This window comes from Mya arenaria, chromosome 6 (assembly GCF_026914265.1).
Source record: "Mya arenaria isolate MELC-2E11 chromosome 6, ASM2691426v1".
Taxonomy (NCBI): Eukaryota; Metazoa; Mollusca; class Bivalvia; order Myida; family Myidae; genus Mya; species Mya arenaria.
Window position 1 is genome coordinate 60,657,115 of NC_069127.1, and position 15,655 is coordinate 60,672,769.

A 15,655-nucleotide genomic window follows, 5' to 3' on the forward strand; every position below is an offset into this window, starting at 1 on the left:
TTAATATTAATACGCGATGATTCGCGATCCGAAAATATCTGAAGCTGTTACGTTCATCGGAAAATATTCGCAAATCCTGAAAGGCAGTTTATTTAAGGAATAAAGTTGAGGTGTAAATATCTGAAAATCACTGAAATGAAGATGATGTACAGTGTTTAAATGATGCCATAGTTACAACGATCTGTTACGTTGATTAAAACCAGAAGACTCGCAGACTTGAGTTGGAAAACTTGTTGAACGACTTGAATGAAACTCTCCAGGTAGGAACATACGTTCTCATCATGCTATCATGTGCTACATTACAAGACTTATATTTTAATTTACAGGTTTTTCATAAACTCGAGGATTCATTTGACGTATTATTTCTGGTTATTCACTGACGAAGAACAAAGACAGACAAAGAAATTTGTAAACCGTGAAATGATATTTAACATCTTTGAGTTTTCTTTTATTTCGAAAGGTTATTTGAAGAGTATGACGTAAGCAAATTTAGAAGGATTGGATCAAAGTTTTCACGGAATAGAAATCAGACCTGTACAGATTCTCGATAGTTTCAGAAATCGCTTACAGATTTTGATGGTATGATTGCCTTTCTAGTTATGTGAATAGGAAGGAAATTATAGAAAAAGTTAGACCTCCATGCTATTTGCATACCAATTTTTCGATACAGCCACGGGACATTTATTTTATCTTGGATATTCTACAAGCATTAATTAACAGTTAATGATGTGCTAGGGTGCCTGGAAATGTAGCAAATACTAATAAATATTCTGCTCGTTGTCAAAGTCTATCCAACGGACAATTTTAATACGTCGACGGATTTGTATGCCTTTTCAAGATTGCTAAGAAAGATGGACTTATAAGCCAAAAATAACGGACTGACTTTGGCGATTGTTTCAGTAAACAGAATGTCTCAAAAACGGTTTACCGGGGCTCGAATTGTGTTACTAGGGGCCAGCGGGGTCGGAAAAACAGGTAAGATTATGTATGAATCTATCAGTACTATGGTATTTCATTTCGTATAAACGAACTGAAATATTTACTTAGGTATATAAATATGTTAAAAATGCTTACAACTGTCTCTTCTAATTATTGCTAATTTATGCATACGACTGAAATAATAAGCATCGATGGAAATATGATTTGATTTATTTCCAGCGCGAAATCATTTACTGTATCGACATGAATCTTATAATTTCAAGATATATAATAAGATCCTTTCTTTGTTTGAAATAATAAATATGCCGCAAATTTTATAAATGTGATTAATTCTTCCGTGTGGTCAAAGTTAGCCAAAATCTTTATTTATTGGTAAATATTTATCCAATATTTTATCTCAGCCCTCCTAGGAAATTAAATTACATATACAACTTCATCTATTTAATATAAAGTTGTTGTTTTGTCTTGAGACTTATGAAGGACTTTGCACATGGATGCAAGTTACATGCTTGTTATATTTCCAATATTTTTATAAAAAAACACTTCAGAAACAAGCACATTAGTTGAAAGTTTAAACATAAACCCCATGTAATGACAAAGGGTCAACGCCAAAGACTTAGCATTTTGCCTAAGATAGTTATTTTGTACAATAAATAAGCTATAGAGTTTTCGCTAGGAAAGTAAAATAATGATAACTGAAAATATTAAACTGATACAGATTTTCTAAAAAAAAATTGTAATATGCTGTAGAAAAGATTGTTTTGTTGTCATTGAATAATACACTCAAATAAAGCGATAATGGCGCTGATAAAACCCAGTGCATGATCAATGCATGGCTTCACGTGTTTGTTAAAACAATTCAAATCAATATGCTTAGGCCTGTAATGGTAAATTTGTATACTTTGCAACGGTTATCCATACTGTATTACTCCTCTTTAAAACGAAGACAAGTGCTAGCTCAAACACCTTACATAAGGTCTGTATCGCTATTGTATATTATAATGTATAGAAAATACATGTTCATAATTTGCTTAACTGTCTTTGATATGTTTGTATGTATTTAATCGTTTTAAAGATTATTGCAATTGACTTGCATACGAATAAGATTAGTCCACCCGTTTTTTAAAAACTTGAACGTAAATAATGAAATGTAAAGAAAAACATCAACCAAACATTTGATTCATGATAATATTCAATTAAGATATATGTTATCTTATTCTGTACATATTTTATTCCATTTTCAGCTTTTGCTGTGCGATACATTACTAAGAGGTTTATTGGAGATTATGACAGGGATAAAGGTAATACATGATCCGTAAAATACATATAAAACCGAAATATCTTAGATATATTTAATGGATACAAAAACTTGTTTTACTCTTTGACACTGCGATTGCTGGATAATACAGTTGTTTAACGATATAAAACTAATATACTATTGGTCAACTACTTAATGACTGTTAAGACGTGTTTGGGGAAGGGATGTCGTAGTCGATGTCCCCGGGTAATTAAATGAATAGAAACTATTTGATAGGACGCTTGTCAGACGGCCCGTGTCACGTCGAACTCGTTGTGTAAACACGTGTTGAGACGTCATGCTATACATGTTTATACACATTATTGGAGCAAAATGAAGGCTTATCTATATTTTTTTCTTAGTTGTGGCGATATAAAAATGCCGTTACACCAATATCGTACTTACCTAATTCCAGTATATATTCGTTTTGTCGTATATTCGTATTTTCGCGGCGAAAGTGTAAACATACAACGTGCCAAAAATCAATCACCGTATAAATGACCTCACTTAAAAAGCGGCGTTATGCTTATACGCTTAAACGTAATGCTCATATGTCATGCTTATACCAATGTTTATACGTGATGCTTTTACGTAATGCTTATATATAATCGAAAACTAGAGTATCGGGATGTTTTCACTACCCGATACGGAAAAAGACATGGATAGGCATGTATTAAACACTAAAATTGATTGCTCTTCCATAACACTAAAAGCAACATCTGTTACAGAAAAATCTCGTTGACAGTGCAATGAATTTTACCAGTGAAAAACATTCAAGAAATAAGTTTATGTGGATAATTACAACCAGAAGTGTTTCTGATAAACACTTAAATAAGAGAAAGAAAATCAGTCAGAAAAAAACAACAAATAAATACTTTGCGTTTCTGATATGCTGCTGTTTACAAGAGAATAAAAGAGATGAAAGAAACATATGCTAAGAGGAATATATCATTGAGTAAAGTATTCGTTCGTTTGTTGTATTTGTATTTTATCCATCAATGCAGATATACAAAGATAGCTGAGATAATTCTTAGACACCGACCGGCTGCCGGCGTGATAAATCAAAGGTGTCGGTAATAATATTTGATTATATCTGGCAAAAAATATAATTTATATATAATTGCGAAGTGTAACAACTATGCTAGAAGTTTGAAATATTTGTTACAAGAAGAAAAGCGTTCCAATATTCGGTTAACCATTTTCAGGTGAATATTATTGCGTTGAATGAGTAAAAGCGGACTATACAATGCCGATGCCTTTTACCAACAAACCCAGCATACATCATATAAACATAAACAAATAACACAAATAGAAAATATAACAATGAAAATCTGGGTAGAGAATCTTTATTGTATTGCAGTGTTGATCTAGAAACATTTAACAGTCTTATCGCTGAGACGGATAATAAAAAAAACATATTTAAAAGGCCTGGATGTATTACCTCGAGAGGTAGGTTTAAGTCAATTTTAAATTTAACGATTACAGAAAGAGTTGTAAATGTTTACAATTTAAGATAAGGATTGGCAATGACAACTCTTCAAAATGAAGGGTTTATATTTCATCGGAATAGTATCAGCATATGATAGTAGTTCATGCATAATTATTTGTAAATTCCCACATTTCATATCTATCATTTTAATATGGTTTAATCCAAAGCATAATGCGCTGTACTATGAAATATTTGTTTATATTAATTATTTACCACAAAGTAACTTTCTCTCTTTAAAGAGTAAATTGGTTTACACAGCTGATTGTAAAATAATACACACAAATTCTGTGAGTGATAATTGTAAACCACATCAATAATCAGATACTTAATAATATGGAATATAAGAATGTATAACATTTTGAAAACCGACAGGAATATAATTCATTTATATGCCATATTAAATTTCCTAATTTTTCAATTAACATCTTTATATCGCGTAATTAGCGTACATAAAAACATATTCAGTAGCATTTATATTTCAATTAACATCACGTTATACGCCAATCTTACATCATATTCTCAGACAGAAAATCAGATAGTACCTAATGTTTAAGATTTCTGTGGATGAGATCTTTAGATAATATACTTCTTGTTTATCTAAGCTTTCAGGGAGTTATATCAATGTTTAAGTCATCATAACAACTTGTATTGAAAGATATCGCACAGTTTGAAATTCTGTCTAAGTCTGCAAGATATTAAAAAATACATTCATACTTTATACCAATAATTCTGCTAAGATAACGTGAAACAACAACTAGCACTCACTTTAATGAACAATATTTCTGTGAATCTTCTCAGAAAAAAAACAGTAATAATTGCAATATAATTGCAGTTTTCATTAAAACCATATTAATGAGTAAGTGCTTCAAAAACATATCTTTATTATATTTCCTCTTTGGTAGACCAATTTAATTTCACACAATATTTTCTGCAAATAATCTTGTTATTATGTATAACCATTGTTTATCCTTACACAGTATAAGATCATTACAGGGAGTAACTTTTTTCCGAGCTTTGATTATAGTTTAACCTTCATCAGTCTTATATCAGTTCTCGTCAAAATATGGCCAAGATCGACCGAACTAATCAGGTGTTACACACCTAACTAAACTTGTGTTATATGGCTTGTTATTTGACTTGATATTTGCAAGACATTACTTAATCGTGTGCTATATAACTTTGATTATCCGGGGGCGATTATAAATCTTGGAGATATTTTAAAAAGAATTACATTGCATTGTTAAAATTCTGCCCTAGGTTCGAACTAATTCCTAGAATTTAGATGAAACTTTCCGCTGGCCTATTTCGATTGTATACGGAGTTTTCAATTTGAAACTTATTACAGCTGTTTCAACGATTTGATAGTTTTCCGTTGCGGAAATATATTTCTACAATATTTATGGCATAAAACAGGGTCAAACATTATAATCAAATACTTACAATTGATTTGTAAATTCCATATCATATTGCTTATTTTCACAAGGTTAACAAAGTTTTCTTCAAACGGGCTGACAAACAAGACTAACATACATACCAATCCACACCAATATCAATCTAGTTTTAGACTTTCTTGAACTCGTCCTAAGACAGAATAATCATCGTATCGAACGCAAGTTATGAAAAAAACGTCGGCGGGTAAATTTAAGCTGTTATCTATCACTCGTTTAAATCTTTTATACAAACAAAAACGGAACAAAATCCAGGGAGAAGTATTCACCTGCTGAGCGAAGAGCACTTACATAATTATAATCAAGTTTTTAGTGTCTTACTTTTCTTTGACTATAGAAAAACACTCAAACAGTTTACTACAAATATGAAGTACAACTGTTGATAACACAGTCGAGAAAGCAAAATAAAATTCACATGTTGCCAACATTGACGTTTTAACATAATTACGATAATTGAAGTACGACTTACATATTTAATTAAAACGAGGCGCTGCTGGTATCTTTCCTTTATTCTCCACTATGCATGGACAAAAGTGACCTCATATACGTTGAATATTTATAATATCATATCATTCCAAAATATTTTATAAGGCTGTAATGCTTAATTGTGCTATTATTGACATGTGGTTGTCCAATTGAGCGGTTGGGTTTAAACTTCAAGTGAAATCCTACTTAACTGACCGTTCTAAAGCGGTGGGCCCCTGCATCACTTACCGTACAAGGATAGCAGCAACTTGTCTAACTGACCGTTCTAAGCCTGTATTCGCCCTGTCTCACTAACTTAGGTGTATGTGTTTTTTTTTTTAATGTTTGGTGTCTATTGTGTATCGCGACGTTGTGTGTCAATGTTATATCGTGACGATGTGTGACTGTTTTGTATCCTTATGCCGTGCTTATGTTGTATCGTGATGGCTTTTTCTATGTTGTATCGTGATGGTGTTTCTATGTTGTATCATGACGGTGTTTCTATGTTGCACTGTGATGGTGTTTCTATGTTGTATCGTGATGGTGTTTTATGTTGTATCGTGATGGTGTTTCTATGTTGTATTGTGATGGTGTTTTTATGTTGCATTGTGATGGTATTTTTAAGTTTTACATCGTATGTAAAAATTCTTTAAATATTTAATAAAATTAAATGAAGCCAAATCACATTAAACACTACCAAGGTTCAAGTTTATTAAGTAATTTACGGCCACCGGCCCATAATACAGAACATATTTACATCAATGTCATTCAAAAATACCATTGTCATTTCCATGTCTATATAACAATATTAACAATATTACAGAAACCTATCAACATTTAATTATTTTTCATAATTGCATGAATGAATTGGCATGTCTTTAACAAAGTGTTATAATTTTTACATGACAGTTTGCTATTAAATACTTCCACAGTAGAGTTTGCAGTTGTAATACTACCCAAGTAAAAACATCGTATTATATCGTATTTCTTGCATTCAAAGAAAACATGGTACTCATCTTCAACTACATCTATGCCATTGTCAAAACAAAAGGCACAAAGTCTATCCTCACGTACAATTCCTAGATGTCTACCAATCTCTATACCAAATTTGTGACTAGAACATCTGAATTTTGCAAAACTTTTGCGTAAATAGAACGGAAAATTTGCACTAAGATAGTATTCAACATCGAGTAGAGTTTTAAAGTATTTATAGTGCTGGCATCTAGAAGATTCGTTTATGTTACGATACCAATCTTGTTTTAAACTATCCGATACACGGCATTTAAACGTTTCAATGAATAACTGTATATCGCCAACTTCCTGACTAACCCATACGAAGCCAAAACCAAATTTAAACAAGGTTTCCCTAACCTCAGAAGCCCACGTTCGCCTACCTATGTCATCTAACCGTTTTAACATACAATAACAGTTTTTGGGATAACGATAGTTCGGCATAATAAGTAATTTGCACCAATACTTTATAAATCTGCATGTATAGTCCAAAAAAAGAGGTAAACGACCACATTTCCCAAGAGCATCATCATTATTGACAGACTTATTCACTCCTAAAAACCTTTTATAATATTGAATCTGAACACGTTCTACTATAGGTGAATATTTTGTACCCCATATTTCGGATCCATAAAGTAATACAGGTTTCACCATTGAATCAAACATTTGAAAGCTTTCAGCGTAGTTAAGATATCCAAATTTACGTTGAAAACCTTGGATGCAGTTAACCGATTTGGTAGCTTGCATAGCTAGCTTACTTAAGGCTTTGGACCATGACAGCTTTGGAGTAAATATCAAGCCCATGTATTTATAAAATGAAACAACCTTAATTGGCGTAACACCGAATGACCACTTTTCCGTGCCTCGCAGAGGTCCACCGTTACGGAATACTATAATCTCAGTTTTATTTACATTGACTGTCATCCCGGTGTCTTCACAAAATGTTTTAATTGCATTTACTTGCCGCTGAAGTTGTACTACTGTTTCAGCTGGGTTTGCAACGTCGTCAGCGAACATTAACGTTAGTATATCAGGTATTTGGTTTGATACAGAGATTCCAGAGTTGCAGTGTTCTCTTAGATATGTACAGAGGTCATTTATATACAAAACAAAAATCAGAGGACTACAAATATCACCCTGGCGCGTTCCCTTTAAACATCTGAATCTTTGTGTAAGGCCATGACTTGTTCTGACTTGCGCGACAAGGTTTGCATACATCGCTTTTAATGTTAACAAAAAATTGCCAGTAATGCCTTTGCGAGATAAACATGAAAATAGATCAGGATGATGGATATTATCAAAAGCTTTGGCGAAGTCAACGTATAGGACATATACCCTACCCCTTTGTTTAGAGAGATATTTTTGTATTATTGCATTAAGAGTAAATATATGATCAATCGTTGAATAACCAGATCGAAAGTCTGCCTGGGACTCATCGATTTTACCATTGTGTTCTGCCCAGCTGTATAACCTCCTGTTAAGTAAGGAAGAATATATTTTACAAACTGAGTTTATCAATGATATACCTCGGTAGTTATTAGGCTCAAACATTGAGCCAGATTTATGAATAGGACAAATAATACTCTCAGACCATTTATCAGAAAATTGACCCGACTCAAATACACGGTTGAATAATCGAGTTATAAACGGCAAAGTCAAATCCTTAGTAGTTTTGATAAACTGGGCAAGTATACCATCTGGCCCTGGAGCTTTGCCTACAGCGAGGGCATTAATAGCTCGAAGAACTTCTTCTTCAGTAAACAGTGTATTTAATGTATCATCTACAAATTCCCCCCGATTTTCCAACTCATTTTCTACTCCAGGAAAATGAGCATTTAAATTAACATCACCCAAGAGATTAGAGAAATGCTCAAACCAAGCGCAAGGTGACACCTCATGGTTTATACTACATTGTGTAGATCCTTTAAGAATTTTCCAAAACTCCTTAGGCTTACAAGATTTTTAATAAGCTCCGATCTCCCCCCCCCCCCCTGGTATTGTAATTTATGGCTTAGAACGCAAGATTTAAACTTACGTTTAGCTTGCTTATACTCAATCAAATCAGAAATCTCGTTAGATAGGCGATACTTTCTAAGATTTCTGGTCTTGATATTTTTTTTAAATTCACATTGCCTACCCCACCAAGGCGGCTGTGTTAGAGGAACATGCCTTCTATTTCGTTTTAAAAGCCCACTATCAATTGCGGTTGATCGAAATATGTCTGTAAACAAATTTACAGCAATATCAATGTTAGAATGTAGTGACGCTATCAATGTGTCATACATGGTATTAAATTTAAATGTAAAATTTGCAACATATCTTTCCGCTTTGGTACTATCCCACGTAAACTTATTGGGCACCGATATATTGTTTGATGACCCATTTGCATTCAAATCAACACTATTATGCATGTTTTGAACACATGGGAAAGAAAAAGTACAATGAACCGGGAAGTGATCAGATTCGTCCCTTTCAACAATAGTAAAATATGATACATATTTGAAAAGCTCTGTTGATGCAATATTATAATCCCCTTCCCCGGCTGTACATGTTATATTCCCCAATACATCGTCAAATAGTCTGCCATTAAAGATGTGAACCCCAAACATACAACATAGTTCGGCTAAAAAATTGCCATAATTATTATGCCTAATATCCTTATTATTTCTTGGCAAATCAAATGTGTCCGATGTATATTGCGTATCACCAAAGATATAATTTATATTATCATCAGGAATAAAATCTAAAAAGTCCTTAGTGTGTGCATTAAAATCCCCTGCAATGTACAAAAGACTATGTTATGTAAATGTTGCTCTATTAATTGGATGCCATTATACTCGCAGTCCATGTATATAGTCGAGCTTTCAGGAGAAATATAAACAAATAACATGATAATATCTTGCAGCTCATGGAACTTAGACCCATTAAATTTCAGAGTTATACAATTAGCAACATGATCATACAATCTTGTGATAATACCATTATCTAAAAAATATTGCTTAACAAATATACATAAACCTCCACTGTTTCTAAATGCACTATTTCTTTTTCTTACAGTATCGTAGCAAATATAACCATTCAAAAAATCTTTGAATTCCCCTAAATAATCACTCCATGTTTCGCACAGATTGATAATATCGAAATTATTCAAATAATTCTTAATGTCATATGCTTCACTATATTTTTTAAGACCACATATGTTCCAGCTTAAAATGTTAACCATCTGATCTAATCCAACACTATCAATATCATTGTGTCATCTACATTGTAAGCTGTACAAATGTCCGTCATTAAATATGTACTTCGGCAAAAGTTTGGAAAAGAACTTTATAAAGATATATAAAGATCTTTTGTTCTAATCCTTTTCTAGATTGTACATGTGTTTTCTGTTTGTCTTTATAATATGTGTGTAAACATTGATGAATAAAATATGTTTAAACTATCGTGATGGTGTTTTATGTTGTATCGTGATGGTATTTCTAAGTTGTATCGTGATGGTGTTTCTATGTTGTATCGTGATGGTGTTTCTGTGTTGTATCGTGACGGTGTTTCTATCGTGTATCGTGATGGTGTTTCTATGTTGTATTGTGTTGGTGTTTCTTAATTGTATCGTGGCATTTTGTCTCTCTCTCTTAACTTTTAAACAAAGTCATTATTAACTATTTGCATTATTAGCAGATTTCCGCAGTTCAAATAGTATTCTTGGTATAGTCAAGAAATATTTATTCCGGTAGTTTTCATTATATTCTAAGCATTGTCAAGTGGAAGTTATCTTATACAAAACACAATGCAAACTTCAGGGTGCAATAAAAACAGCACTAACAAGTGCCTATCGAATGAGCGATATTCAGTACAACAGTGTATACAAAACACATATTAAAAATTAGTTTAATGTATGTTTATCTAGTAAAACATTCTGGAATTGTTGATGTATGAATTTTGAGGAGTAGTTTTCAGATATATCAGTTTTTTGATAAACAAAATTAAATGCTTACTCACAATATATAATCTGTGTTTGTTATGAAGAACCATTTATGTCACATATCGCCTTTAGCCGAAAGTGTCGCCACAATTGAATTGTTTCTCTAAATATGGATTCATTTATGATAATGATGTACATTTAAATAAAGCAAGGTAGCTATGTTCAGTAAGAAGAGTTGTACATCTATGATAGCGGTGCACCTATAATATATGATATGACAAAAGTGGTATAACACTACATATATAAGTGCCCATTTATCTTATACTTAAAAAACTATTAGAATACGAATAAAATGGTACGTTATAGATTGACTAACTTGCGACTTTAGTTTTTGCACCTGTAGGGTACAAACTGTCTCCTTCTACCTGTTACTTACACATGTGATTACACTTAGTATAAACATAATAATTCATATATTTATATATTTATGATTTGTAAACATACTCATGTCTGTTCTTCAATTTATTGATATTGATTTTGGATAAAATGTGTTTTAAAATGAAAATGATTTAGAAGTTAGCAATGTGCACTTTCGGAAGACCTGTTTGTCACTTTTGTTTGCAAAGCAAATTTGATAATGAATGAATCATTCGTATTTTATTGAAATACAAAAGGAAGCAAATTTGCAGGGATTATAACTCTTTATTTTTAATAAGCCTAGAGCCCAAATTGATTCAATAGTTTAAGTGTTTTTTTCAACTTACATTCCATTATATAAAAGTTTCTACAACAGTGTCTAAAAGTCATCAGAACCATTATTATTATCTTTGAATGTGAAGCGTTCCTATTTTTATGTTTAATTCTTAAAACTTAGCTTGCTTAATAAATAATGGTTTCACAGGTATAGAATTTTAAGAATAATTAAAGAGAATAGAGCAAAGTGTTAGAAATTATGTTTAAATATATAGGGATCATAACTTGTGTTATAGTTACATGATTCGAGAAGTTTTCACTTACCGTTACAAGAATATTACAAACACATTTACCTATAGCAATACTGTACTTCATGAGTAAAACTATTTCGTCATGTGAGTTTGTGTGTCAATCGCAAAGTGTTTAGTGGCCTTGATCCAAGTGCGTTTTAATATAATAACAATTACTGGGCTTGTATTTTTGAAGTGTTGAGATTACCTTTAAGCACATACATAATAGGTTTCATTTTCATTAAAATCATAAGATGTTCTTTAGATCAATTTGTTATAAGATTAATTTGAAAAAAAGATACTGATATATTTTCCCGATTTCCTTAAATTTTGACTACCTTTATACACTTGTACACAACAATTACTGTCTTGCTGGACCCATTGGGGAACGTTCACATTAATAAGCAATGTTTGAGAATGGGAATTCGACACATACTTACGGGGGCTATAACAGTGTTGCAACTACATATACCACTACGTGAATAAGACATTGTTTCTAATAAACAAACTGTTTTTTTTTCCATATTGTAACGTGCTTGCTCAATTAACGTTAGGGTTATTCTTAAGCCTGACGTTGATCAGTTGGGATTGACAATCTATAACATGGCATTGACTCTTTTTCGGATGTTTAAATGAGCTTATACCACGTATAAAGTCTAGATTTTCCTGTCCTAGCTGTTGGGGTGCAAGTTCTTAGGTAAACCCCTAAAGTGCACCCCTTCTACATTCAAAACTTTGATTAGTTCATGTTCTATTTATGCTATGAAAACAAAATCAAAGGAGAAATGCATGGAATGGTTTATATACCATGGAATGATAGCTGAACAGTGATGAATACATTTACAAAATTGCTTACTAGTTTAATTCTTTGCCCACGGCTTGACTTGTAATTCAGTTCAAAACATTTCTTCTTCAAGGTTCATTGTTTTTGAAGTATTCCATTTTTTTTTAAATATTGCATATCTGCTTTCTCCATTTTTTCTGTTTCCGTTAATGATATGCCTGTTTGGAAGTCTTAATGCCACATGAAGTTTGCCTCTGCTATCTGGTCAAACATTGATTGACTGAACTGGTGTTCAGAGCTTCAGTTGAGAGCAATACTTTGCTGGTATACCTTCTTTCTTGTTGTCTTCGTTAATTAAGAAAGCACAAACTGCATTGCTGGTTTATTGTTAGAATAATCACACTTTTTATCACGAATTAAGTCTAAAGAACTGCGAGAGAAAAAGATAAATTGTTATATGTATTTACACAGAAACTTAAGATTTCGTTCTTTAAAAAATGCAACATATCAAAGTATTAAGGCCTTGCAAACAACGTTTTGTATTCGAATTATTTTATAATGATATCATCATAAACGTCTATCATTCTATCAATATCTGGAAACACTTTAATACATGTTTTACTTAAGAATCCGATAATATGATACGCAATAAAACATATTTGAGTCAAAATTACAGACATTACCTATTTCATCATAGATGTGATCCATTCAAGGAACTTTACAAATCGACGTTTCTCCGTCAGAACAATAGAATATATATGGTAACATAATAAGCCAGAACATTTGTTAGTTTGATTTCATATCCGTTCTGTCAAATTTTGCACGATTGCATTCAATTTATAACGGGTCTGATTATTGGAATTTGCTACTGAGCTTGTTTCTGTAGCTTTTCGCATAAATATTGTATGCAATACATCTCCCCTTGTTTTTCAAAGTCGAAATTAAAGCGGTGCAAAATCTATTGCAAACGAAATACAACGCGGCTAAACAATAAATGCCACACAGATCATCAGATAGCTTCTGTCAAATATAATTATGTGTGTTCCGATAACATACAATACAAAGCTAAGTTTTTTTTAATAAGATTGAGGAAATGACAGAGAAAACATCTCACAGAATCGATGACAGCCACCACCTTGTAATATCCTTGTAATTTAGACAATTTTCCAAGCAAACACTAGCATCAGGTGTTTCTACCTATAGCTGTAAACAGTTTTCAAGACATTAAAATTTTGTTTAAGTTGAGGTGTATGTTTGGCTGTACGAGTTTGTGTGACTGATCTTGTTTTTGTTTTATTGATAAATTAATGTAGGAAAATGCTTCTGCTGTTACCACTACCAGTTTCGTCTCCTCCACCCCACCACCAATATTAGTATAATTGCTTCTGCTACTACTACTGCTACTGTTATTGCTACTTCTTTTACATTACTTCTACAAGATAGCATTATAATTCTCTTTCAGAGATGGTTTACACACGTCATCTTCCTACGCCAAGAGATGGAATTACCCTGGATATCCTTGACACCGGAGCACGGGTAGGGTAAATTTCTATATGAAATTTTGTTACACCACTATTTTTCTTCATTCACTCACAGATTAAATTAAATATGCGTATTCTGCTTCAAATGACAAATTATGTAGAAAAAGTCTGCCTATTAGACCAAAACGTCCATTGGTGACAATAAAAAGACAACATGAGGAGTATATACTTTATTGACCAATATCAATATATATATGATACAATGACTAGAACACATTAACCAGCGCAAAGAGATATATCCTTAGGCAGCTTTTAGTCTTCATTAAATATTAAAATTAAAACGTCATTTCCGTTGTACATTTATTTTCAGCTTTCCTCGGAAACAATCGAAAAGCACACCAAATGGGGTGATGGCTATATTCTCATCTACTCTCTCACAGATCGTGCAAGTTTGACTTACTTATCAGAGGTCAAGGACATCATTACAAAAGTCAAAGGTCGCGACTGTCCTTTGACTTTGGTGGGAAACAAAAGTGACCTAATTTCTGCACGTGAAGTAAATGATGAGGAATCAAGTGATTTTGGACAGAAATTTAATTGCCCTAAATTTGAAATATCCGTTGCAGAGACCAGTCAAGGGGTGCTGGAAGTTATGGATGAAATAATGTGTCAAATCAAGCGTGACTTTGTGAAAAATATGAATATTTCTAATCAACTGGCAATAGCTGATAATAAGCCCCGCTCAAAACTTTACAGCATGAAGAAAGCATTTAAGAAAAGAATAAATCGTAGCCATAGCGATACATTTTAGTGAAGGCATACACACACCATTTAATGACAAATCACTTGAATAAGTATTATAACGGTTTGATGACATACGTGTTTATAAGATATTGTATCTGCATAATCATATATAATATACGCTCGTTCATCTGTTTATAAGTGCAACCACTGCTTCGATTACAAAAACAATCAACACTTTTAAACTGTTTGAAATATAACCATTCGTTTTCATGCAATTTTGTGTTCTATATGGCAATTGCAACTTGTATCGAAGCACATTTTTGACGACATTTTTGTTGTTGTTTACTTTCCTTTTTTCACAGATTTGTTGCTATTTGTCTGTCAATACATTTTGCACAAGTTTCATATAAACAGTTTCTTCGACATTCGAAATTCGATGTACAGAATGCTGACGATTCCGACGACGTCGATGACAACAACGTTGATGATGATGATAGTAATGATGATTATGTTGATGATGATGATGATGATGATGATGATGATGTTGATGATGATGATGACGATGATGAGGCAGTATTCTGATCTTTGATTTAACTGGCGGGCTGGCGTATCATTTGGGACTGTATTTATTTCAAAAATGTAGGTGCAAAATACATCCAAATGTTACAAAAATGTGAAATCGCATTTCAGCTTTCTAAACCTTTAAAATAATTAAATCACATATAATTGATCCAAGTTTTTTTCCGTGTTCTCCGATGTCCCTTTCAACACAATACTACACTCTCTGACAACATCATGCCAACGAGAGTGACTGAGTATAAGCTAATGTTACTTTCTTCACAATCGTTGTGCAAACAAACTTTAAACTAAAACAAAACGCAAGTTAGATATCAGTTGTTGGCTGAAGTTTAAGGCCAAAGTGAAACTCGTCAAACTCTTTTAAAGTTGATAGTTTCGTCAAAAGGAAGCTTACAAATCCTAGGAAAACGTTACTGTAAAGGTTCATTTAATGTCACGTTTTTAAAACAGTTTTAGTTTAACCTTTTGCATGATCTCAAACACGATTCTAATCAAAACGTAGTCGATGTTTTA

At 32.5% G+C, this 15,655-nt stretch overlaps 1 protein-coding gene across 2 annotated transcripts; it reads left to right on the forward strand.

Annotated features, from left to right (window-relative positions):
- The first annotated feature begins 214 nt into the window (after positions 1-214).
- LOC128239230 (ras-related and estrogen-regulated growth inhibitor-like) lies at positions 215-15,075 on the forward strand. 2 transcript variants are annotated; one of them, XM_052955776.1, is made up of 5 exons: positions 215-260; positions 901-975; positions 2,184-2,240; positions 13,801-13,874; positions 14,190-15,075. In XM_052955776.1, the coding sequence occupies exons 2-5, from the start codon at positions 909-911 to the stop codon at positions 14,628-14,630; spliced, it is 639 nt and encodes a 212-aa protein (XP_052811736.1). In that variant the 5' UTR covers positions 215-260; positions 901-908; the 3' UTR covers positions 14,631-15,075. The 2 variants fall into 2 exon arrangements, with proteins under 2 accessions (XP_052811736.1, XP_052811735.1); XM_052955775.1 differs by having other exon boundaries at positions 230-975.
- The last annotated feature ends 580 nt before the right edge of the window (positions 15,076-15,655 follow it).